Genomic DNA, 24849 nt, shown 5'->3' on the forward strand with positions numbered 1-24849 from the left:
AGAAAAGTAGTGAAACCAACAAGGCGACAGAAAAGGAGATTCCTAGGCTGGAGAGACTGAATGAAGAGCGCGCAACGCGTTGCGTGAAACGTTGCACGACCGTGGCGCGCGATGTTCTCGGTGATGAGTGACAGGAAAGAAATTTCAACAGGTGACCGGTCCCTACGGGCCCGCCAACGCTTTTCGGAACGAGGCCTACGGGTGTGATCTGGAAGGCATTGGGCGCTATGTGTCCCGAGCGCTGGGCGGGTCTGGTGTTTGAGCTACTGCGTATTGTGACGGTCGAGGTCCCCAACGTAGTAAACCGTAACCTGATTTGGTTTATGTTGGCAGTTGCAACGGGGCGTGGAGTACTGAGCGTAGGGTGGCGAATCGCGCCTGATAATGTCAAGAAGTATTCTTGAGTAATCAAGTTGTATTGAAAGCTGGAGAGCTATCTAAACAGGGAAGTGGGAATGAGTGAAGCTATTATACTACTCTGATTTGCTTGGTCGATCATGGTTTTCTGAGTCGAACAGAGTCAAACCGACCTCGTTCGACTCGCATGTGGCGAATAACCTTATTGGTCGGCACGGAATGTGTGATGTTCCGTCTTCATACCATTCCGATCTTGGGCAGAGTGCGTAATCAACCAACTACTTCCAATCATTGGATCCGTTGGATCCTCCAACTGCGGGTCCAACTCAACTGAGATCTCGCTCCCGTGCTTGGCAACCAGCCAATTCAGAGGTCCAGTTGATTGGGTTTGGGTCCAACCGGATCCAACTCGTTCTATTCAGTGTGGGGCATCATCCCAAGCCGAACCCGACAAACCTTTTCTCCACGTGAGGAGGATGGTTTCGGTTGCAAGATACATCCGGTACCGTAGATTATACAATGCCGTGGCTGTACCTGCTAACACGCTTTTGACCATATCAGAGCTTCGCGATTTGCACACGACGCGTCGGATCGCGTGGCGGTTTCTCAGCGCGTCAATTGTCCCTGCAGACGGCCTGGAAAGACTGCGCTGTTGTGTCCGATAAAATGGAGGCGAAGGACGTTAGCCTTTGGGCGTCAAATGTTGCAGTACGTCGCCGCTGAAAGGATCCATAGTACTCCTTCGCTAAAAGACTCCAGCAGTCTAGCTTCCCAGCCGCCAACACCATGGATGTCGATTCCCAGGACATTTTCTTGGGCCAAGTAGGCTCTGAAACGTCGTTGACCCTACATTCGTCTCCCTGCCCGTCGAGGCTCTCTACTCAGTCCTCATTCTTGTCAGGCTCAACGCCGCAGACCCCGCCGAGGAAGATACTTAACCTGGATGAGAATCCTACGCCTGGCGAGATAGCCACGTTCCCGTTCGAGCTCTTCAACGGCGAGCTTCGGGCAGGCACGCCTTCGAGGACCAATGGCGCAAAAGTTGCCTGGTGGTGGGTGAAAGGGTTCCGTATGAGGCTCAAGAGTAACAGCAAGAAGCTTCGGTGGGTATGCCGCCTGTGAGTGAGGAAGAAGTGCCGGACGGTCTCGCACTTCCTGTACGAATCTAACGGCAGTGCCAATATTATCAAGCACCTGCGAGATATCCATGGGGTCAAGGTAAGCAATAAGCCGCTCCTCATTATTTTACTCCGACTTAATTTTGCAGGACCCAGCAAGAAAAGACGTGACGCCGCCCAGCTGCACTAAGACTCTGACAGAACACTTTGGAGCATACATGGGCAACTTGTTCTGTTATTCTGTTGCTTGTTCTGTATAACATGTTAATTTTTTTTATTCTGTTATTCTGTTATCATGTTAAGGCTCTCACACTAATCTGTTATAACGGAATAACAGAATAAACAGGATAACTGAAATAAGCTTTTTTCATTGCTTTTGTCACATCAAACGGACCAAAAGGTCATACATTGATCAAACCGGAAGGAAGGTCTCTCAGCTGTTCAGAAAGGCTGCTGACTGGCAGGTCGGAAGTCCGAACTTCCGGTTAGCAGTTGGTGTCATCTATGTTTCCCAAAAAGCAAGTTCTTCAACACAACGGCTCCGGAGGCCCTTCACCCTAGGTATAAGAAACCGACCTATTTTCCACTCATTAGATAGAGAACCAAGAGCTTCTATGACAATCAATTCATCGCTGAACGTGACAGCTTTTTATCGCCGCAGACACCACAAATACCAGAAAATTTTCACATTAAGATAGCATTCATCTCATACCCATCATTATGGCTTCAGAAAGCGATATTTTATCGTCGATCGGCGACTCTAATTCTCAAACATCTGATCAGTTACCTTCAAACTTCTTCTCTATTATGGATCGGCAGTATCCAGATAAGAATAAACCGCTTGCCGCCGGCCGCAAACGAAAGACCAAAGGCACTGTGCTTTATGTGTGCCGATTATGCCCTAGATGGAGCCATGGGCATCGAACAACAGCTGTACATCATATCAAAAACCGCCATGCTGCACAGCCTCGACCGCCGCCGCCGCCGCCTTCGCCGATATCATCGAATCAACGCTCACTACCCGCCATGTTTGCATCTATCCCTACACCTGATAGTCTTCGGCAGGTTTTCAATCGGCAGGCATATAATGAAGCTGTTATAGGACTGCTCACACAGCGGAGAGCTCCTTTTTCAGCTGTTGAATGGAACGAGTTGAAGGATCTCGCTTTAGCATGCAATCTGACCATCGGTGATCAACTAATCACGTTCAGACGTCAGGCCATGCGTCATATTGCGGAAAATCACGTATTCTATAGAGATCAGATCAAAGACAAACTCGCAATCGCGTCTTCACCTATTCACATCTCCACCGATCTCTGGACATCGCCACATCGTCATGCTCTACTGGCTGTTTGTGCTCAATGGGTTGATCAGGATTATCAGCTGCAGAAGGCACTTCTAGGACTACCGGAATGTCGCGACAACCACTCTGGAGAGCGGCAAGCTGATCTCATTATGAGTATTCTCGAGACCTTCGGCATCATGTCGAAACTCGGCTATCACACCGGGGATAATGCTACGTCAAACGACACATGTCTGGAGTCCATAGCACGTCGATTGAAAGAGAACCTTAATGTAAGTTGGAGGCCGTTTTTGATGGACTAATCTAATGAGGAGCGGTAGATCGACTATGACCCCAAAAAACGCCGCATCCGCTGCATCGGCCACATCATCAATCTCTCCCTTCAAGCCTTCCTTCTCAGGTCATCGAATGAAGCCCTCATCGCCGCACTTGAAGCCGCATATGAAGCCACTAGTGAAGACCTGTTAATTCGCTTCTCTCATGCCCTCACCACCAGAAGACGTAGAGGACGTAGACGTCTCTCGAGATCGGACGTTGATGAGGACTATCTAGGCATTGAGGGCATACCTGCGCTACGTAAACTGCACGGTCTGGCTGTTTGGACACGCTGCTCATCGCTTAATAGCCAGCTGTGGGACGATGAAGTCGGTTTGCGACTAGGGATCGATAATGAAACGCGGTGGTCTTCATGGTATCATGTCCTCGATAAGCTTTTCAAAAAGAAGGCGCATATCGTTCAATTCATGCATGAACACGAGAAGACACTCGGAGACAATCGATTGACGGCGGCTGATTGGGATTTGCTTCAGAAAACGTACCTATTTCTCCAACCCCTTGATGGGGCCACATTGTGCGCTGAGGGCAATAAAGCATCTCTTTCACAGTCATTATTTCTAATGGACTGCCTTCTTTCCCATTATGAAAACGAGAAAGTGAGTCATTCATTGCGAGGGTAGTGAGGACATCTCAGCGTTAATCCCACATCTGAGATATCTCTCGCATGCGTGGTGCGGCCGGGACCCCTGCGGACATCTCATCGCTGGTCTCAACAGCTAAGATAGATGCGAATACGATTATAGCGGCACTACAGCGCACCCGAGACACGCGATGAACGCATGCTACATGCCATCGATATGGCTGGTTCATTATGGATAAATACTATAGCATGACCGAGGACGTTCCCGTTTATTCCGCCGCTCTCCTTCTCGACCCTTCGAAACGAGAGGCCTATATTAAGCAGAACTGGCCGGATGAGTGGTATAACAACATAATTAGCGGAGCACAAGCGATTTAGGAGGAAGAATATAATATTGAGCTCCCTGCTAAGCCTCTGGCCGCTCTGAGCGCTATCGCAGAAATTATGGAACATAAGAGTAATAAACTAGCTCAGTTAGCGAGGAATATAAAGGGTAAAGACCGCCGTATTGCGTTCTAAGGATGATTTCATAACCTGTATTATCGCTTAGCTGATAGAGGTTAATTCTACGCTGCTTTAATAGTAGTGCGCATCTAAGCAGCGGAGAAGATATCTATAACTTAGCCGCATAGCCATCGCGATACTCTCCATCTCACCAGAGTCATCCGAGCCAGAGAGAGCCTTCTCTGGGGCCCGCAGGACATGCTCATGGGATAGGCTGCGGATTAAATGTGCAAACATTGAGAGGGTAGGGTGTATGGGCAGCTGGCTGCGCGAAGGTCATATCATACCTACATCCCGCGGTGGATTTGGGTTACCGATGGTGTTCTCCGCGTTAAAAGATGATCTTACTGATTCAGATGACGATTTAGAAGACAGAGAGGATATTGATTGATATAGAATAGAGCCGTTAAATTAATTGTTGGATTTCATCGCCCCATTGGCTTACTATCGTGTTTCTTATCCTGTTATCCTGTAATCTGTATTTTTTCTTATCTTGTTCTGTTTAACATGTTAAGGGATTTCTTAACATGTTATACAGGTTGCCCATGTATGCTCACAAGACACCAGACAAACCAGAAGCCAGGGCTCATACCCCGTCCATGCGTGTACGCTAATAGCCGTCGTAGCTGCTCCGCAGCCTCTCACGTCTCGTGGAACTCCCACTCGACCGATGTAGCTGGTCTAAAAAAGGTAAAGCCTTCGAGTCGGTCTCTCCGATCCCACTGCTCTACCTGGTCACCTCCCGTGCCCCCACTCGGCTACTAGTAGCCATCTGGCCGTCGGCCATAACAGCGCTGTCCTGCGACAGCATGATGACTCCCGTCATAAGCTAAAATTAATCTCATTCGCTTACACTCCCAACTCCGTCTGATGATACCAGTAACCCCGCTCTGGGCTACTAGTAGCCGCTCGTTCTCTCGCTTGATTCTCTGAATGCTATCAGTCCTCATTCCATTCCGGATTCCCACTCACGTGTGAATATAAACATGATAACAAACCTGATTACTCACTAGAGGAAGTCAGTCTCGACTCTGCCTCGGTCAGCAGTGATGAACTCAGGTCTTTGTTCCAATCTCACGGGAGTGGGCTTCCAGCCCTTTTATGTCCTCCACTTCGTTCCGTCCACTCTGACAATGGCCGGATCGTTCCTCACCAGCCCATTGGCCGTCGTGTTGCTCGTCACTCGCCCCACTTCCTTGCTGACCCAACTCCGGTCGTCCCTCCCTCTCGTTGGCTATCAACTGACTCATTCCACTCCGTTCCATGGTCTTTACCGACTGGGGTCGTCTTCCTGCACTGCGTTCCGGAGCGACTCTTCTCCGGCGACTCTGTCTCGTTCATTCTTCGCTGTCCCGCGTCCCCGCGTCCCCCCTTATACCAAAGTTAAGAATCGGCTTCGCTGATAAGGGGGGACTTACCTCTCGCTACGCTCGAGTGCGGAGTGACAAGTCACTCCTTAACCTCGACTTGAAAAATTCTCGGGGACAAGTGAACGATCCGTCCACTTTGACTCTCTTGACGAGTCTCTTTCCACTCGCCTCTTTTCTATTTACTTCATCAATGTCGTTCCACTCCATCGTGATTACATGATCCCATGCATCCTTTGATGCTATTCACATTTATTCTCTAGCACTGCGTCGACCTCGTACCTGGGTCTTGAGCCCGGCCGTTGACAATTCTCGAGCGGTAAGCTTTCTTTCCGATTTAAAGTCGTCGGATATTCGTTTCTGATATCAGGCCAGGTCAGAATTTCCAAGTTAGTGGTTGGAAAGACGGTCTGTATGGCCAAGGGACCACAACTTGGAACCCCGCAATCCCGATGCGGCGTGGCACGGTAACTACACCGGGGAATTCTCATCTCGTGATTCGCATGCTCGCGGATCGGTTGTTTGGGCGTTTCACTGCCATATCTTGTGGCATGCCGAAGGAAAGTTTTCCGGCGGGTGACTCGAGGCTTTGTCTAACGTCGAACTCTAGCCGGAATGTTTATCGCGATTGCCCAATGGGTGACCGAGCTTCGGAGTACGTTGGAATCGTTACATAGTCGTCGAGGAATCGTCAAAGGCTTTTGCTTAGCCGGAGAGAAATCGGCGGGTCCAGTGGATTAAAACTATGCGTAGGGACAAGAGTCTGTATGGGATCAATACCCCCAAGAAGCCGGCTGCTAACCAAGACGAAAAATTAATGCGAACTTCATTTTGTAAGAGCACATTTCACATATGTGAATGTTCAATCGTAAGTCTATTCAAAATCTATACCAGTCAGCATATCTCCTGAAACATCTCTCCTCGCAACATACCAAATATCTACCAGTCATTACTCTGCGACGGCCGCAACGTACTACTCCCATGCGACCCCGGCAAGCTCGACAGGCGATACTCTCTATAATCCATAAACGCCCGCATGGAGCTCGAATTGTTCTCTTTCGAGCCTGGTAAGCTAAGCGCGTCGTCCTCTGGACGGGAAAACGCACGCGGTAAATTAGTGTCAGAAGTCTCCTCATCCCTCGGGCTCCTAATTGTGTTGCGGAAACTTGTCGATGGATGGAGTGCGAGGCTGGGGCGGCTGGTGCCGTAGCTGTCGCCGGTGGAGAGGCCGGGGACGAGTTTGCGGAAGATTGGGCGGAGGAGAGGGAGACAGCCTTGGATAATGTGGTTAGCGAGTGAAGGACGGAGGGTATTCGCGTTCTGAAGTCGGATTTACTGGCGAAAACAGCCAACTGGACCTCCACGCTCCCCCAGACCATTGCAAGTGTCAGCTGATATGGCAGCTCTTGAGAATGGGGGTCGTAGTTCTGAGACTGGATGATCTGAAAGGCCGAGGCGATACAGACGCTGGGATAGTGTAAGCAAGCGTCTTGGAGGTAGGCCGATGAACATACAAAAATCCACAAGAAAAGAGGCCGACAACCGCAATCTTTTGCCCAAACGGGAGCTTCATCCTCAAAACTTCGAATATAGGCAAAGCCAGAATGAGAGTATCCAGCAAAGTGTGCGTCAAGTCCGTTGCGAAATAGTACCTCGCCACATCCATTGTACAGCGGCCATGTATCGACTTGTCCCAGTAATACTGGACGGGCGAGCAGCGGAATAGTGTGACGAAAGTGCGTATGAGGATCCATACAACGCACGCGACCATGAGGAGAAGGATCGGCCATCGGATGGGTAAGAGTTGGAACATGCGCCGCTAGAAGGTGAGGACGGCGAGCTTCGAGAGGCATATTGACCAGGAATAGAGAAACTCGCTGATCCACAGGATTAGGTATGACTTTTCAAGGATATAGTCGATCTGCGACTGGGGGTACTGGCCAATTTTCTGGCCAAGCTTGAAGTGTTCAACCCCTAACACTGCATCAGCACGCTGCGACGTGACACAGAGTTCCAAGACGCACATATGAGGATAATGGTAGAGTACCCGACAGCAAAGAACTGCTCAAGTCAGCAAGACAATGTCTCGCAAAACCAGCGCAGCGCAGCCTCACCCAAGCAGCGATGGAAAAGCCATCGTCATAGCCCATGCCCATCCTCGTCATGCGCCGCGCCTTGAGCCTCAGGATGAGCGCGAGCGCGGCAAAGGGCAGGGATAACGACGCCGGCCCAGACACTCGGGACGAGGTTTGTCATGCCTGACTGATGCGACGGAGAGGAGGAGAGGAGGAGAGAAGGAGGAGGCCGTCATCGAGAAGGGTATTTGAATGTGTGCTTGTTGAGACCGTATGACTAAGATGGTCCGATCTGCTGGTGGCTGAGATGTGGATATTATGTAGTGAGCCGTGCTCCTCACAGACACACAACTTAGACTTTTAATCATCACCAACACACGCTTTGCACTTCAACAGTGCTGAACCCGCGGTGGAGAAAAATCTGGGGGCGGCAAAAGAAAACCTGGGGAAAAAAGAGGGGCGGCGTGGGGAGGGTTTTATCTATTGGTCAGAGGCAGGGCCTTGGGTCCATTGGGCCTCGTGAGGGTGGGAGGGACCAAGGATGGGCGGACCAGTCTAGACTCGGCACCGTCTGACGAGTCATGCGACACGTTGTTCAAAGTTGCGGTCGCAAGCTACCTGTCACGAGTTGTTCAATGGCACCAACCCACTCGGAAGAGTAAATGAGGCTAACAGTATCCAAGACTGCGAATGAGAGGCTGTAGGAAGAATGTCGGAAGAGTCAATTGCTTGCCTCAGCGAGGATCATCAACACAGCTACCACCAACTCGTCACCTTAGCGCCAACGCCCTTATCAGCCGGGCAATGTCATCAGCAGTGACACGGGCCAGCCAGAGCCGCGGAATTTCGATTACCCCCAGAATTTGATTGATTGATGCAGGGTCTGCCCCAATCTCTGTCTGTTATCGACTGGTCTCGGCTGTTGTCGCTCGAGTCAGATAAGAGAGCTGACTAGCCATCTCCCCTTGCCGGCGCCATTTGGACGGTCTTAATTAGAGGTCAACTAACGACAATGAGCGTGAAGTTGAGCTGAAAGCCAGAGGAGACAAGCCTTGTGGCGTTAAAGATGGTGCATTGCCAATGGAATATGCCGACAGAATATCGGAAAGCTTGTATTTGCAGAAAACTCTCCGGCAAGACCACCAACTACAGACTTCTCAACAAGCAGTCAGTTATCAAGCAGTACTAATTACTTAGTGATACTGATATTATATCAGTATCAGTAAAGCTTCTAATCAATCAATCAGTAATCAGCAACTCACGTGATACTGTTATATTCGGTGTCGAGATTTATATGGTATGTTTGCCTGCCGCAGAGCTTCGATTCAATCATGAGATCCGATGCACCCGACGCGTGGTGGCGATTTCATTGACGTCCCTCGTTAGCTAAAATGTGATAGTAAGTACCGCCATGACACTGCATCACTCTATGACAACGCAGGTATCTTCACAACAGAAGCCATCGTTCTGACAAAAATCCAGAATTGGATACATTCCACACCGTCAGCGGCAGATTATTTTGCAGCTTGAATGGGCTATGTCGCTGGTTTCCAAAACGAGCGTTTGTAACATGGGAGAGGGTCGAAGCCCATGTTATCGTCCTGGGAAACCAAAGCCAGTGGTGCTAAGAGGTACTAGCCCTGTCAGACAATTGGCTCCACAGGGATCATTGATGGCACCAGTCAATTGATGAGAATTATCTAAAGAGCAATCGTACTATACAAAAGAGAATGACGTTGCTGTCTTATATAGAAGACGAAATCCGTGTGGAACGGAAATTGCAAGTGGAGCACCGGAAAATAATCCGGTGGGCTATGCCGTGTGTGCGACAGGCTGACATGCGACATCGAGGTTTCTGACGTCAAAAACCTTGGTCAGATAGGTAAATTACCGTTCGGTAAATTACCTCGACGGAACCCTAGTTCGGGCAGAGCTATTTAAGCTCATGTCGTTAGGATTGGAATCCTTGATGCGACAAGTTGGATGTGAAACCGGATACACGACCCCAAAGTATGAGCCACGTCTCATATCCAGTCGCACGAACCTAGCGGTGATATGCGACAAGCCCTTATCAGCTTCGTATCCCATCGGCTGTCATAAACCTCCATTCCGTACCTCGCCCCACATGACTCCTGTCATCGGGACGGTACCTACGGGGAACCCAAAAACCCCTCTCAAACGCTGCACAGCTAAAATCACATACAGTTCATTTTGCTCATTGCAATGCCTTCCCGAAAGATACCTCCTAAGATACCGGCAGTCAACATCTATGTTGGCAAGAATTTCATAACAGAAGAAAACAGCAGCCGCGAGCAAGCGGCTGATAATACGTGCCGGCCCGAGTTTCCCCAGAGGAAGACCGCGGCTTCAATTTTCAACCTTTCAACGTGCTGCCTCTCGACCTTAAGCTCAACCCACTGCCCCAGGAGCCACTACAGCTCTTCCAGCTCTTCGTGCCTGTTTCTCTAGTCAAAAGCTGGGCCAAATACACCAACAGCTGGGTCGCCAGCCTGAAGGAGAGCGGCGTCATTGACAGCCAAAACCACGAACTGAAAGATGGCTCAAGGCTGCAAAAGTGGACGAGGCTCAAGGTCTCGGATGTATACATCTGGCTTGGAATCCTGATTTATATTGGACTGCACATGGAAACTAGGATCGAGGGCCATTGGAAAACCTCTTCGCTTGGGGACCAGCGTCCTACCTACTCCATCATCAAGTTTATGACCTACAATAAGTTTCAGCTTCTTCACCGCCATCTCCGACCTTTGACCACACCAAATTCGTACCTGATGAACGCTTCCCTGAGGTATTCCAATGCGCACAACCGTGGTCTGATCTTATACAATACGTATCAACGCAGCTCTTAGAGCCGGGCTCTCATCTCGCTGTGGATGAGGGCATGATCCAATATGAGGGGAGATCTCACCAGAAAACCACCGTACAGAACAAGCCGATCAACACGGGGTTCAAGGTTGGGTTGTAGCCCAAAAGGGCTTCTTTTTACGGTGGATTTGGCACCAGCCCGGTCTAAAATACGGCCCTGTAGGTGTTGAACCTACTAAGAAGAGGAGGACTGGAGTGGGAAGAGGAAGAGGCAGAGGCAGAGGCAGAGGCAGAGGAGGCAGAGGCCGGCGAGGCCGAGGGAGGTTGAGGAGGTTAAGGAGGTGATAGAGGTTATGACTAATAGGGATAAGGTCATCCCTCTGAACTCGACTCAGAGCGTGGTTATTTCCCTTATCAATATGCTGCCGCCGGCCGTATACCACGTCTTTATGGATAACCTTTTCTCGTCGTCCGACCTCTTCCTCTCCCTTCGTCAGCACGGCCACGGGGCTACAGGCACAGCCCGTGCTAACTGCGGTATCTATAAAGACCTCGCAGTCTCAAAAAACAAGGATAAGTTAGGGAAATTAGGCTATGAGTTTAATGAGATCCGGGTCATACCAACAGCTGATAATCAGGTAAGTAACTAAGATAGAATTATATATGATTCCCTTACTAAGTTCTCTCTTCGTCCTAGGTCAACCAAATCGCGTGGAAGGATAATGCTCTCGTGTTGTTTATGTCGACCGTTTTTAAGGGGAACGAGAGAATTGAGTGTAAGAGGAAGAAGCCGTCAACAGACCACATCCGGGCACGGCCGATACAGCGTTTCTTTGGTGATGAGAGTGTCAAGCTAATTAGCATTCCTACAGTTGCCGCTGAGTACAATAATGAGATGAATCATGTAGATCGAGGCGACCAATTGAGGTCATATCACAGCTATGATCACCCTGTCCGCCGGGGCGCTTGGCAGGCCCTAACTTGGCACTTCCTCTTAGAGGTTATCCTTGTGAATAGCTATATTCTTCAGCTTCACGGGCAGCCAAGTTGGAAGAGATATACGAGTCAGGTTGAGTGGCGTGAGCGGCTTTATAATGATATCTTCAAGGCTTCCCACCATGACAGTCAGTCGCGGCAAAGGTTTCGAGCTGGGGACGAATTTACGCCTGTTCCACAGCACAATTACGTCTCAAGAGGGAAAAAAAAAATCAGACTGCATTCCTTGTCAGGGCCTTCGGGTTGGGGAGGTTGGGTCAAAAAGCCAAAAAAGAAAGCCCTTAGCAGGTGTGAGCGGCAACAGAGGGAGGCCTCGGCGGCCGCGACAGTCATGGAAGGGATGCGACAAGTGCGATGTAGCGATTCGTAACTCGAAGGATTGTTGCGACTTCTACCATAGGCTAATTCAGGTGGGGAGGAGATGTACCTTTTATTTGCGCCATTTTCATTGGGTCGACCCCTGTCGTGACCGCGTTGGAGGTTTATGACAATCGATGGGATACATCCCTTTCCCTTTCCTCGGAAACGCATCCTGCTGCTTCCATCGGACAAGACACTTGAACTTTCAGGGTATTAGTTACTGTCCATGCGCGCGGAGCCCAGGCTCGTGGCCCAATCTTGCCAAGTTACACTGTCACATTCAGCCGGGGATTGTTAGACTGCGTTGAAGCTCTTGTTTCCAACTAAATGAGTGACTGAAGTTGATCTGGTTTATCCTTCCTTGGATAGAGGTCGTATTCGTCAGCTGCAACGGGGTTTTCCTCACTACCTGTTTCATCCACGTTTGACCCCGTGTGTCAGAGCAGCCTTAGTGAGACGATGTGATAGGCTCGAATTTGCTGCCGCGGTCCTTTTCGGCCGGAAAAACAGCCACCCGGGTGGAGTCATTTGGGTGTATGCGATGACTGAAATTCTCCTCGATAAAATATTGTCATCATAGGCTTTGATGACTTGTATCTCTTCTAGAATTGATGGGGAATCCATTGGTGGCTTGGAAATAATTTATATGGTGTTTTGGCTGCAAACGCTTCATTGAACAAACTTTTCGTACCCCCGCTTGTGCTCTCGGGATGACCGGGTTCATGTGGGGGGCGAGATACGACTTGGAGGTCGAGATGCACTGCGGAGATGGTGGTATTCAGCCATCTCGTGGAGATAGAGAAGAAACCTTATCCCATGAGTGCCCACAACCCTGCACAGCCATAACTGCTCCACATAACGAGAGCACAAGCTAGTTACAGGGAGCCTAACTAATGAGTAGGGGAGATAGGTGACTATGTCATAGAGTTAAGGTTGCGTCATGTAAGTGCAGATATTGATGAGACTTCTATTACTATGGAGAAGAGAAAGCGGAATGATGTACCTCTTATCTAGTGCATTTTTGATTGGATCGACGCCGCTTACTGTACGTAGGTGCAGGCTTGTGGGCACTCATGGGATGGGCAACATTTGTCAGCTTGTTGGCGGCCCTCATTTACTCTCGTTGGCCTTGAGGGTTTAATTTGGAATGAACACAAATACCGTCCATTTGCGCTCTCTGTGAAGCGACTCGCTCTTTTGGTGAGCGGTCTTTGCTTTATGCTCGCGACATGCACTAACAGTAAAAGGCGGCTTGGCCACAGAATTTTATTAAGCAGCGGTGGCATCCTAGTCGCTTCGAGGGACCCTCATTGCTAACACAGCTCACGGCCTCGGTCGATGAGCCTGCACTGTCATTCATTCCGAGGTACCAAGATGAAAAGAATTGACAAACGGTAATACGTAAGGACAGGAACTATGGCGTCATGGCCTATAAAGCAGAATGCATCCCTGGGGTCTCTTACTGTCTGTGACCCTGTTTCGTGCATGATTGCATGAGATTCGAGAGTCGCTGGCTCTCTCCATCATCAATGATCTATGTCATCTCCAAGACAAGGACCCGAGGCGGGGGGAAGGCGAAGCGAACTCAAAGCATCCTTGTCCTATTAGATTTCCTCGTGACGCTCGCAAATAATAACCTCAATTCACCCTCACACTCGTCCGCACTGTGGGTGGGAGTTGTGGATCTTTTTTTGAACCGGGTTTTCTTTGGGAAGATGGAATACAAAGCGGGGCGATGCGCGTAAAATTGTTAGGCCCTTGGCATCGCTGCGCTAACAGCAAATAATACGACCTCGCATACTGGTTTGCGACATGAGTTTGAGGACAGCACACCATAACCATAACTTTCTCCCTCACTAACCTACCTACTAACTCCAAGGTTTTTTGCCGTCATAACCTTAGAGGTGCAGCACCTAAGAACCAACGACACTCAGGCTTGCACCCCAACATCCTCCTTGGCAGTCACCGCGACGACATGTTCTCTTCTGCGAGGGACAAGGGTCACTGCGTTATTATGATTGCTCATTCTATTTAAACAAGGGTGGGCCCACCTTTTGTCTCGACGCAAATTCCCTGGCAGCCTGATTTGAGGGTATTCAGGTCTCTATCATTCCCGTGAAGCGGCTGACTTCGCCCTGGAATCTCGCCTTTCCTCTGGAGAGCCCCGACCAACTTTCGCTCTCAAGAGATCGCCATGTCTAGTCCAGCCCCCGATGGCAGTACAAGGCCGGCTATTCAGCACAGCCTCGCCCTCCCTCGGGAACATGCAAACCTCGACTGGCGCCGTGAACGAGGCGTCCGCAAATTCTACGACAAGACAGGCCATTTCCCTTGCGAACTCGCTCCGCAGTGTTGCGACACCTACTGGGACGCATTCACCTTTCTAGAGCGCATTCTTACTCTCGGCGTCAAGCTCTCGGAACAGGACTCGATCACTTTCGACGACGTCATGGCCTACCTCGCCGAGAGAGTCAAGTATCACAAGCCCAAGGCCCAAACCAAATTGCAGCTGAGCGACGTGGACAGCGCTATTGATCATTTCTTTTCGGGGGAACCAAATGCCAAACAAGCTCCTGTGAGTCGGGGGAATGGAGGAGCTAACCAGTCACGGTCAACCACTAGCGCCCCCGAGGCATCTCGAGCCAAGAGATCCCTTTCCTATGATCTAGAGGAGGAGTCTGTTCAGGTATCACCGAAGCGACGGAGGATCCAAGAAGTTGTGCCGTCAAACAGAAAGTCGATACCGGGACTGCCACCCGCTTCGACAACAAAACGTCCTTTATACTCGAGCGATAGCACTTCTTCGTCCAAGTCCTTTGATGACTCTGACACAGACAAAAACTGGAGTCCTGGGGCGCTGAGCACTGACACTGCCGACAATAAGGACTCTGCCCACGTCAACACCGCCCAGAACGACTCCGACAAGACCGAGAAAACCGTCGACGATGCTTCAGGGGCCACATCGAGGCCATCAGTACAAGGAAGACCTCCGGTTTCAGGACCTGTTGATGGAAACAGCAACGCCTCCAACATCAACGCCAACTCCAACTCATCGTCCGTCCCAGCCTCGACGCTCAACACCCCCCTCAAAGACAACACAATCACTAAGACATCTCAATCAAACTCGTCCGCCAGACGCCTCTCCCGCGTGAGCCCCCTTTCCCTCCCAAACGTTGCCCCACACTAACGATTGTAGTCCGCTGCTCACTCTGCTGCCCCGGATTCCCTTAACGAAGTTCGCCGAGAGATGGACGACGCGTGTCGAATGTGCTCCGAGGCGGTTGAAAGAGGAGCCCAAAGACTAGAACGATTACTCTCCGACCACTACAGCCAGAACGCAGCTCTACAATCCTCCTTCGAGCGAGCCAAAAAAGTTCACCAGCAACTCGGACGAGACCATCGGATTAATGCCAAAGCCCAGGTCGAAGCAGCAAGCAAAATCAGCACGAACGAAGGCTACATGGAGCTGAGCCGCAAGATCCTGCAAGCTTGGCAAGAAATAGCTGGCTCGGATGCATCTCCGTCTGGGTGGATTCGAAATGCGATTGAGGAAGCCACCGAGAAGCTAGCCGAGCTAGACATCGAGCGCAAGGAGGCCCTGCTCGAGCATGGCAAGGCTGCTGCTGCTTTTCAGCGAACGAGGCGGCAGATGGAGGAGGCCGGGGGGAAAGTCGACGATCTCAAGAGTTCAATGGAGGCGTGGGGAGTCCACCGAGACAAGCTGCAGCAGGAATGCCGCGCGGCGAGGTTTTTCGCGGGCATTGTGAGGTTGGGTCCTAGGGGGATAGGGTTGCTGGAGGAAGAGTTTCCGAGGGTTTCCGAGTCGATTGGCGATATATTGAAAGATGTTAGTACTTGAGCAGGTCGCGGAAGGTTCGGCCTGGATTATGTGATTGTTTCGGGATGACTGCTTCTGCTCTGGCAAGCAAGCGTTTTCTTTTCTTGTTAGTCTAATTGTATGCTGTTAGCATAGATAGGGTAACTAGCAAAGCTTAACGACGGAACTCTTCACATACCCTTCTCCTAAGCTTAACGTTCCCCATAAGCGAGTGTCCCAAACAAGCGGGTGTCCCAAAGCAGTTTTATGTGACGATCGTGTGTTTTCCCAAGGGACAAACCGGTCGTGCCTGTACATAAATAGTAGTTCTCCTACTGCTCATGTAGTATGAATCAAGCAACTTGAATCTTCTCATTTCAACACGTTTCACCTATTTCAACGAGGAGTTTCAGAGCACGATCCATAGCCAGACCATTTCTGAGCTTGTTCAGCCTGGCGGTGGCTTTCGGGAACTATTCATTCCGGATCCCAGAATTCTCTCAGGTGGCGAGACTGATGAAAAGGATCTGGACCCCGCCTCACTAACTACTAAGGTCCGCAACCAGAGTACGGATATGGGGGAGAGTCAAAGATTCCTATGCGGCAGCCGTTAATGCCAACCTCTCGCAACACTATCGATACCAGCCCCGAAGGGACAACTTTACCACCAAAGGGTCCCCTAGCACTTGTGGCTTTAAGGAATGAGTCGGGGCGCGCTACTGCTTCTAGTTGCAAATCTGCAGATGGTAGTATGTTGCACGTCCCCCAAGGCCCCGCCGGGGGATGCAAGGAGAAGAGTATCTGGTACGGCGAGCGACCAGCCTGGTGGCTTGACGTTCTCTGTCCTACAGAGCCTGAAATGAAGGTCCTCTCCCACGCCTTTGGCGTCCATCCACTCACCGCAGAGGACATTATGCTGCAGGAGGCCCGTGAGAAGGTGGAACTCTTCTCGCATTACTATTTCGTCAACTTCCGGTCCTTTTGTCATGACCACAACAGCGAAAACTTCTGGAAACCCGTCGACATATATGTTGTTGTCTTCAGAGAAGGTGTCCTCAGTTTCCACTTCTCCAAGACACCGCACCCTGCCAACGTTCGTCGTCGAATTCGTCAACTGGGAGACTACTTGATCTTGTCATCTGACTGGATCTTATATGTTATTATTGATGATATAACCGATGTCTTCCAGTCCTTAATACAGGACATTGAGGATGAAGTGGATGAGATTGACGACGCCATTCTGAGGCTGCACTTGTCTGCTGATAAGCGGCTGAAGGAGGATAGTTCTAAACCCGACGACGCATTTACCACCTTTGACCCCAATAGTGATATGCTTAGGCGAGTGGGTGACTGCAGGAAGAAGGTGATGGGCTTATATCGATTGCTAGGAAATAAGGCGGACGTCATCAAGGGGGTTGCAAAGCGTTGCAACGAGCGGTGCGAGGTCTTGCCGTGGTCCAAGATTGGCCTGTACCTCGGCGACATTCAGGATCACATAGCCACCATGACTACCAACCTCTGCAATTACGAAAAGTAAGTCCTGTACACGCGTGCTCCTGTAGTGTGAGAACAAGGTTATGCTAACAAGCCTAGGATACTCGCACGATCGCACGGCAACTATCTCGCACAGATCAACATCCGCATGAATAGGCGCAAGGAACAGACGGCCGACGTCGTAGGCAAGCTTACAGTTCTTGGAACTATCGCCCTCCCAATGAACGTTATCACCGGTCTATGGGGCATGAACGTCTGGGTGCCCGCCCAGGAGTACGAAGGTGATCTTACCTGGTTCGCCTGGATCACTGCTGGCCTACTGTTTTTTGGAGTGGAATGCTATTTGATCGCCAAGAGGGTTTATAATATTGTGTAGGCGGCATATTGCCCCTATGGCTGTTGAGAATGTTCAAGATGGGTGCTACCAAAAGTGATCCTCGAAATCATGTCCAGCGGAATCAGTGGCTGACAGAGCGCTCAGCAGAATCTCCCTTTGCTACCTTCTTTGTCTTTGTAACCCTCAGACGTGTAGTTGAAACTGGGCATTGAAGTCACGAGGCAGTTGAACGCGCCTCGTTAGGGAGTCCGATAGCGGAGCCGCTATAATTGATAGAGTAATTGGGAGGAGCGACCAGCCCAGTCCAGTTTTAGAAGGACGGGTACCCGTCCTCCTATTGATCGCCAGCCGATCCTGCAACATCGCACAGGCCAATATCACCAATTTTTATGGTGGGTTCTGGCAGCATGGCCGGAGAATAATACTTAGGCTCCCTCGTCCATCCTTTGACTCCTCATGTGGGCAGTTTTCCGAACTTTGTAGTTGATGGCAGATTGCCTGCAGCGTAACTAAAAACCAAAGTTGCATGATGACAGCACAAACCAAGAGAACACCTCGACAATGCATAGCATCATTAACTTGTACTGAGCGGCTGCAGAATTTTAACACAGCTCGGACAACATCTGTCGCCTTCCATGAGTAAGCCGTGGGAAGCTGACTACCCTATACTACATCGGCGAACATTGCCGCGAAGTATCATCAATTCCTCATGAACCCGATATCTTCACCAACATGTGAAATTGCTGTTAGGAGTTTATTAGAATGCTTGAAAGCTTTTTCCTATCTGAAATTGCCATGTAAAACTAAATTCGGTGGTGACAAACGCGCTGGATATTGACCTTGTCAGTTCTACTATGACAGTATACTTGCGCAGTTGAACAACATTATTAGACAATGATGGGGTCACCTGGCGTGTCAACTTCAGGCGATGATTGGACGCGAGAACTGGAAACTAGGATCGGCGGTCATTTCATCACCAGTATTTCTAGATGCTGGATTCATCCTTGTGTAATCAATCACTGAGGTTTGACCACCACAATGTCGCTGTCCTACATCACCTGGACCACCAAGTCATTCAGTGATACCAGTATACTGCGCCAATGATTGATCGCTCGTTTACATAATGCCGTAACGTCTGTCACTCACTGAGACATGTCTCACCACCTTGCTTTCTCCTGCTTTCCGCGCCCTCCATACATCGGGAGCACCGTTCCTTGACTGGTGCCGGGAAGACTCCTGATCGATAAGTTCGCAGTCATGAAGCTCTACGATCTCCTCGCCTGGACGCTTTTCACTTGCCCGTCGTTCGGCCAAACCGACGAAGAGGTCCATCTACAATGGTCCATCTGCGACTGCGACGCGAGAACGGTGCTCCAGAAACTAGGTGAAGATGTCCGCGGCCCGTACAAGTCGAATCCGATCGTCTATTTCGACACTCTCCCTCCAACACACGCGCAACATGGCGTCATGTTCCGCACGAAAGTCAACAAGGGTGAGCCTTTCTCCTTGATCAAAATCCGCTTCAACGAGAAACCGAGCTACACTCCCGAAGCCGCTTCCTGTGTCTGGGATCGCTATGGCAGCGGTGTCTTCTACACCTGCGGAGAGAAAGCATCCTTGCTTGGAACCCACTCAAAGATATGGAGCGACGACCAGATTTGCTTTGCCGAGCAGTAAGACGATATCGACTGGGACGGGCTTGTTCCCTTCGGCCCGTTTCCGGATGGCAAGTGGAAGTTGAGGATACTGGGATACAAGGCGAAACTCGACGACGTGGTGGCTGGGACCCTGCATCTGATGGAGATTGAGATAGGGCTTCCGAAGACTGAGTCAGAAGACGCTTTTCAGTGCATTACTGAGTATCTGGTTGATCGGGGCGTGGTGCTCTGTGATCCTCAAGAGTCAAAAACGTTGAGGCTCTTTCATGCCAAGGGATATCTAAAGCTCGGCGAGGATCTGAAGATAGCAGATTCGAATGCGGAGTTGTAATCGAACTTCACCACTGAGACAGAAGATTCATCATTATGTCAGCTGATTAACCTTTGGAGTTGGATTTTTGGAACCATCTCTATCCTCGCATTGCATGTAAGGAGTCAAATACGAATCACGGGCTGATTCACTCGAGTTGATCTACTGATGATGTCGCCGATAAGACGCGACCTCCTTTTAACAATTGCACTCGCTCATACCATTCATTATTGGGCTCCTCTTGGTGTTCGCAACCACCAACCCCTCCACAAGCCTACAATGCTAACCCTCCGCCAACAACTTGGAGTCTCGCCAGGCATCCTGAAGGATCTTCGCCGTCTGAGCTATAATATTTTGCCCTCTCTTTCCCATCACCTGTCACTCGGAAACACGGCTTTCCGATGTCTGTTGACCAATGGGATCAATGGGTGATAGTATGATGTGAAATTTTCATCGATAACCCTAATCTAATCATCGTTGTTACTGATCAAGCCTGTTTTAGAAATTGCCAGCTCCCTTGCGTCCGCGAGATTCCAGCTACTAAATCGTGGAACGATTCTGCTCTCATTTGGCCCGTTGAAATGAATACGTATCCAGAACAAGACTCGGAAGGACGATTCGAGCTCGTGCATGAGAGAATGTTAATCGCCATCAAGCACTCCAATGGCCATAAAGGCGTTATGCCTGTCTTTCCATCCGCTCCCGACATTCCGTCTCGCGATTCTCTAATAACTAGGTCCAGGTCGATCAAGAATAACGGCCAGAAAGGGTTGTCGTAGTCCTAATTAATCATGAGATTGTTGATCCAGACGTCCTTATGAATAAAGCCTGTTCCGTGCACAGACTCGAGCCCCTTGATGCAGCGATCGAGAGCAGCAAGCAGAGCCGATCGGCAGCTGACCATATCTCATCAAACAAGTCGAAATAAGGCGCTTTTGCGATTTCCTGTAACTCAGTGCTTGAATTGCTCCTGACGCGGTATCCCTCCGTCATCATCAACTGATCACGACCGGTATTTGCCACATCAAGGTCCAGCACCGGTTCATCTCGGCAGGTTTCTACCCTTAGACAAAATGGCTGCCCCTGCATCGTTCATCAGCCAGGACAGTCGGGGCCAGACCCAAAGAAAAAGGTACTCACAAAAGCTGCTAGTCAATATTGCCGTTGTGGTATTTAGACATTTGGCGGTGAGGTTGAGTTTCCTGCTTGGAAAATTTGCCCCAACGCCGTCTTAATTGCGTCTCGGTGACCTTTCAAATCGCCGCCCATCCAGCATGTGGCAATACAGCCTTCCTTTAGTGCCAGAGCAGAGCCTCTTCGCCGCGTTGGTTATTATGACATCGATATGCGATAACCTTAACCTCAACGATTCGGAAACTGTTTCTCTGTGCTACCACTCCGTTCCTTCGATTCTATGACTGGGTATGACGGCTCTGCGACGGAAAGCTTCGAACATCATAGCTTCGCACTACCTGCAGCTGCGCTATTTTAACCCCAATTTCGTTCTATATTCCGCCAATATTCGGGAGTCGCAATTCGCAAATTCATTCCAACACCGTTAAGCGCCTTAGCTCTCCCAACAGGTCACCTACACAATCACTCGGCTCGACTTCGTTGAGTTAAGAGATCAACTAGCGGCGGAATCAAGCTTGGACTATCTGTAAGCGGTCCATGTGGGAGGGCTGATCTGTACTGACATGTTGGTTTCGGCTATACCAAGGGAGTACCTCCTATTACGCCACGACCAAGATTCGCATACCTACTCAAGTATTAAAGACTGAAACGGGGCCCGTTCCTGGTTTTGAACCAATCATAGAACTGGAATTTCTACAGGGGTTCCGTGACTTGGAACGGGCCCCGTTCCCAAATCCATCATGTTTAGCGGAAACGCGTAACGGGGCCCGTTTCTGACGCGATGGTCTGTGACACCCTAGTAGAAATCAATGATGGCCAGCCAGAGACGAATTGTTCACCATTCGCGAACACTTCTTAAACCCGAAACAGAAAGAAACACTATGGTCATATCTTCGAGTATTTTCGACAAATTTCCTACACCTCATAGGATCACCCCGAACCAAGTGCAAAGGCTTGAACAACTTGGGTTGCACTATGGTTTCTCAGCACCAGCCATCATTTGTACGCGTTGTGGCTATGCTTTGAAAACAGACGACGATCGAGTCGGACGTCATCTTGGAGAGAAACATAATGTTCCCAAGTCGAGGCGTCGAGGTCTCAACGCCCTCATCAACCCGCTCCAACTCCCTGACCCTGATCTTCTACGTCCGCGACCAGATCGATCTGCACCCCTGTCAAGATCAGGTCGCTCATTCAATAGTGCCACACGGATAGGGGTTATCCGAGCCGGATAGAGACTATCCGAAGGATCAAACACATAGAAGTCTCAGCTCTGGAAGCAGAGTTTAACTATAAAAGACTAACCTTTAGACCCTCATTAGATAGAGAAATTAAGAGTCATTCGTTGCCCGATTCACCGAGGGACCTTCTGCCCGGTCGTCAGCTAGTCATGCACCCGTGCCGAGCGACAGGACTCAAACTTGGACCCGTTTCAGCTGGGGGGACGTCGGGTATATTGTGATGGAGAGTAAAGTTGTGGTCGGTCGGTTTCAGGGCCTGGTATAAGTATTTGTAGCTTGCATGATCGGTGGATTTACGACTAAACGCTCATGTAAAACGGAATCACTCCTGGGTCCATACCGGTCCAGATAAATGGCATCCCCTGGCTTAGCCCATCGTCATCAAACTTCCTATTGCTAATCTCTTGGCTGATGTGTCCCATCTCTTCCATGAACCTCTCGTTAGCGGCCGCAACAGCCTTACCTGTACCGGCAAGCAAGTTCTCTGAATTGAACATGTACCGTAGCGTTCGATTGTTCTCGACGATCTGTGGCCGATTGAATCGAGCAAGGAGAGAAATCTGATCCACAGACTTCTGCTCGTTGGGAAGCCAGGGAAGTAAGCTATCGACAACACCCTTCTGGTTGGGAATGGGAGCGTATAGCGAAGCCGGATGAAGTGGCAACACACCCGACGCTGTCACTGGCTCGCCTTGGTTCAACACGTGATGCGAGACGCCAGTAAGCCATGCCATGTGCGTAAGGATGTCTACCAGGTGCTTCCGCCTTTTCAGTGGAGCAGGAGGGAAGTCAATAACCTCTGCAGCACCGTTAGCCTCGGCGACCCAAGCTTGCAACTCCCAGTCCTTGGCGAGAACCTTGTCGGACTTGTAGGTCGACTTGACGAAGCTCTTGATAAATGTGCGAATGACCCTAATGATCCTGGCGCCGTCTTCATAGAACGGGAAATGCGGCAAGTCAGGCCCATGGGTTGCGTTGAGCAGGCCGCGCGAGCGGAGATTGGCCTCAAAGTAATTCGAACGGACTGGGCCGGCGACAGTAGGATAAAAGTCGGTCGCAAATTTTCGAACGGCAACGTTGGAGAAGGCAAAGTTCTGATCAATTAAACCACCGGGGTTGAAGAGAATCTTATTACCTATCGGGCGGATTGCGTAGGCCTGATACATCAACCGTTCGAGAAGGGCAAGGACGGGATGACAGCTGCTCATAGTCCGAAGGGCAGCCAGGTGGACAATCTCGGCGACGGCATGCGTGCTGGCAAGGTGGTACATTTGGCCATGAAATAAGTCATTGGCATTGAACATGACCTTGGCCAGCAGCCAGTCATTCGGTTCGTCCAGAGGGGTGTAAGTCAAGTTCGACCCGACGTTGGTCTTGATAGCGAGCGGTAAGAACTGGTGGGACCGGTCGTCGAGGTAGAAGAGGGCTTGACAAGCGGCAGCATAGCGGCCCTCTTGGGCGACGTAATCCTTCTGGTAGCTGTGGTCTGCGAGGAAGAGACGTCCCGCTTTGTGGAGCGACGGTAGCGTCGATCCCGTGAGTTCCTGGACGATTTTTGAATCGACAGCAAACGGTAACTCATCCGCATGGGGGCGCAGACGCTGGAGAATGTATGAATTGGTAGACAGTCGTTCCATGGCAAAGAGCAAGTCCGAAGTGAAGTTGCTGAACTGCCCTTTTGCAATGCCCCCAGGGACCGAGCCCGACCAGTGGCCATGATACAGGATCTTATAGTCCTCGAGATTTTGGAGTCCACCATGCTTTAGGTCACATCGTTAGCAGTGAGAATACGAGCAACCTAAGAAAAATGGGGGATCAAGTACAACTTGGATATCATGAAGGGCTGCCGCGGCTTCATGAGATGCTGCCTGTACCACCGGCGCTGCATCTCGTGCCCACAGGCTCTGGTCCCGCTGAGAGATCTGGTCTCCCAAGGGGCCAGACAGGAAGAAAGAAGTTTTTCCAATGAGAGAAGGTCTATAGAGGATCTCTTTTCCTTTTTTCCGAATCTCCAGTTTTCGTATCAGGATTTCGTCATCCTCGTTCGGCAGGGTGAACTCGGTAGGTAAAGGCAATCCTATGTCAGCGGCTTGGCCCGCGGGAACTTCTTCGGGAATGGATGATGGAGGACTGTCGCTGAGAGGAAGAGCTCCAACGCAGGCAACAACCCCGAGGATAATGAGAAGAGCACCCATCTTGGCTCAAACGATAAGCTTTAGGCTGTGGTTGAATGTTTGATCTGGGTTGAGCAATGTCGAGGGCAAGTATGGCGATCCCGGTCGCGCTTTTGTATCCCAGCCACTACTTCTCAGCCTTTCGTTTTCTGGTTGACTTTTCATTAACTTTATTCTCAGCGCGCCTTTCCCGCGAGGGGACCACGCCTATCTACTCATGTGCTATCGTCCAGAGACATGGCGGAGGTCAGCCCATCACCTTCGCCGAACACGGGCATGCTGCGCCGTGGAACCTAGCCTCTGAACAAGCGACACCCGGAGATAGATGAGTAACCCCCAATGCGACAACGGGAAAGTCCGCGGCGCATTCTGAAGATCTAGCACGTCCCGCCGTTTGCATATGTAGTTTTTTCCAGGGATACGTAGCACTCAACGTTATTCAACCGTCATTCAAACTCAATCAATATCAGGGAACCAATAGGATTGGTAACTTTCCTCCGGACGGAATATAATCGATCTACCCTATTGGCTCCCTGACATTGAGCGTTTCGTTTCCTTGGAGTTTGCTTACATGGGGTTCCAGCTCGTTGGCCTGGTCCTGTTATACCAAGTGTTACCGGCTGACACTGACATTTACGAGCTGTAAGGTTTGCGTAATACAGCCAGTTTCACATGCCGGACTGTTTAGGGTTGGAATGTTGAATGGACGGCCACTCGAGCAGCGCCTATTAGGCCTATCCTTCCACCTACTAATAGAAATTTACTCTCTCAACCCACCCTCACATGTAGGCTCGGTCCTGCATATTTACATTTAGGCTATGACGAGACACTCCCTATCAGCTGAACAGGCTCTACGTCGTAAGAT

The 24849-nt window shown here is 50.3% G+C and overlaps 5 protein-coding genes across 5 annotated transcripts; 3 read left to right on the plus strand and 2 right to left on the minus strand.

Moving 5' to 3' along the window:
- Positions 1-1023: 1023 nt before the first annotated feature.
- On the plus strand, positions 1024-4411 carry MRS44_016980 (uncharacterized protein; the record flags this gene model as incomplete). The annotated part of the gene is made up of 7 exons (XM_065617517.1): positions 1024-1065; positions 1117-1475; positions 1533-1575; positions 2259-3050; positions 3099-3592; positions 3943-4035; positions 4327-4411. 7 exons carry the CDS (start codon positions 1024-1026, stop codon positions 4409-4411), a joined length of 1908 nt encoding a protein of 635 aa, XP_065473589.1.
- Positions 4412-6439: 2028 nt separating this feature from the next.
- MRS44_016981 (uncharacterized protein) lies at positions 6440-7418 on the minus strand (the record flags this gene model as incomplete). The annotated part of the gene is made up of 5 exons (XM_065617518.1): positions 6440-6450; positions 6672-6839; positions 6902-7032; positions 7080-7267; positions 7329-7418. 5 exons carry the CDS (start codon positions 7416-7418, stop codon positions 6440-6442), a joined length of 588 nt encoding a protein of 195 aa, XP_065473590.1.
- Positions 7419-14013: 6595 nt separating this feature from the next.
- MRS44_016982 (uncharacterized protein) lies at positions 14014-17506 on the plus strand (the record flags this gene model as incomplete). Its single annotated transcript, XM_065617519.1, has 5 exons — positions 14014-14967; positions 15016-15582; positions 15984-16190; positions 16244-17169; positions 17230-17506. The coding sequence occupies 5 exons, from the start codon at positions 14014-14016 to the stop codon at positions 17504-17506; spliced, it is 2931 nt and encodes a 976-aa protein (XP_065473591.1).
- Positions 17507-18724: 1218 nt separating this feature from the next.
- MRS44_016983 (uncharacterized protein) lies at positions 18725-19144 on the plus strand (the record flags this gene model as incomplete). The annotated part of the gene is made up of 1 exon (XM_065617520.1): positions 18725-19144. One exon carries the CDS (start codon positions 18725-18727, stop codon positions 19142-19144), a length of 420 nt encoding a protein of 139 aa, XP_065473592.1.
- A 2965-nt stretch (positions 19145-22109) lies between these two features.
- On the minus strand, positions 22110-24005 carry MRS44_016984 (uncharacterized protein; the record flags this gene model as incomplete). Its single annotated transcript, XM_046274191.1, has 2 exons — positions 22110-23570; positions 23634-24005. The coding sequence occupies 2 exons, from the start codon at positions 24003-24005 to the stop codon at positions 22110-22112; spliced, it is 1833 nt and encodes a 610-aa protein (XP_046127232.1).
- Between the last annotated feature and the right edge of the window lie 844 nt (positions 24006-24849).

The sequence above is a fragment of the Fusarium solani genome (genome assembly GCF_023522795.1).
Source record: "Fusarium solani strain SB1 chromosome Unknown bctg00000013, whole genome shotgun sequence".
NCBI classification, from domain to species: domain Eukaryota; kingdom Fungi; phylum Ascomycota; class Sordariomycetes; order Hypocreales; family Nectriaceae; genus Fusarium; species Fusarium solani.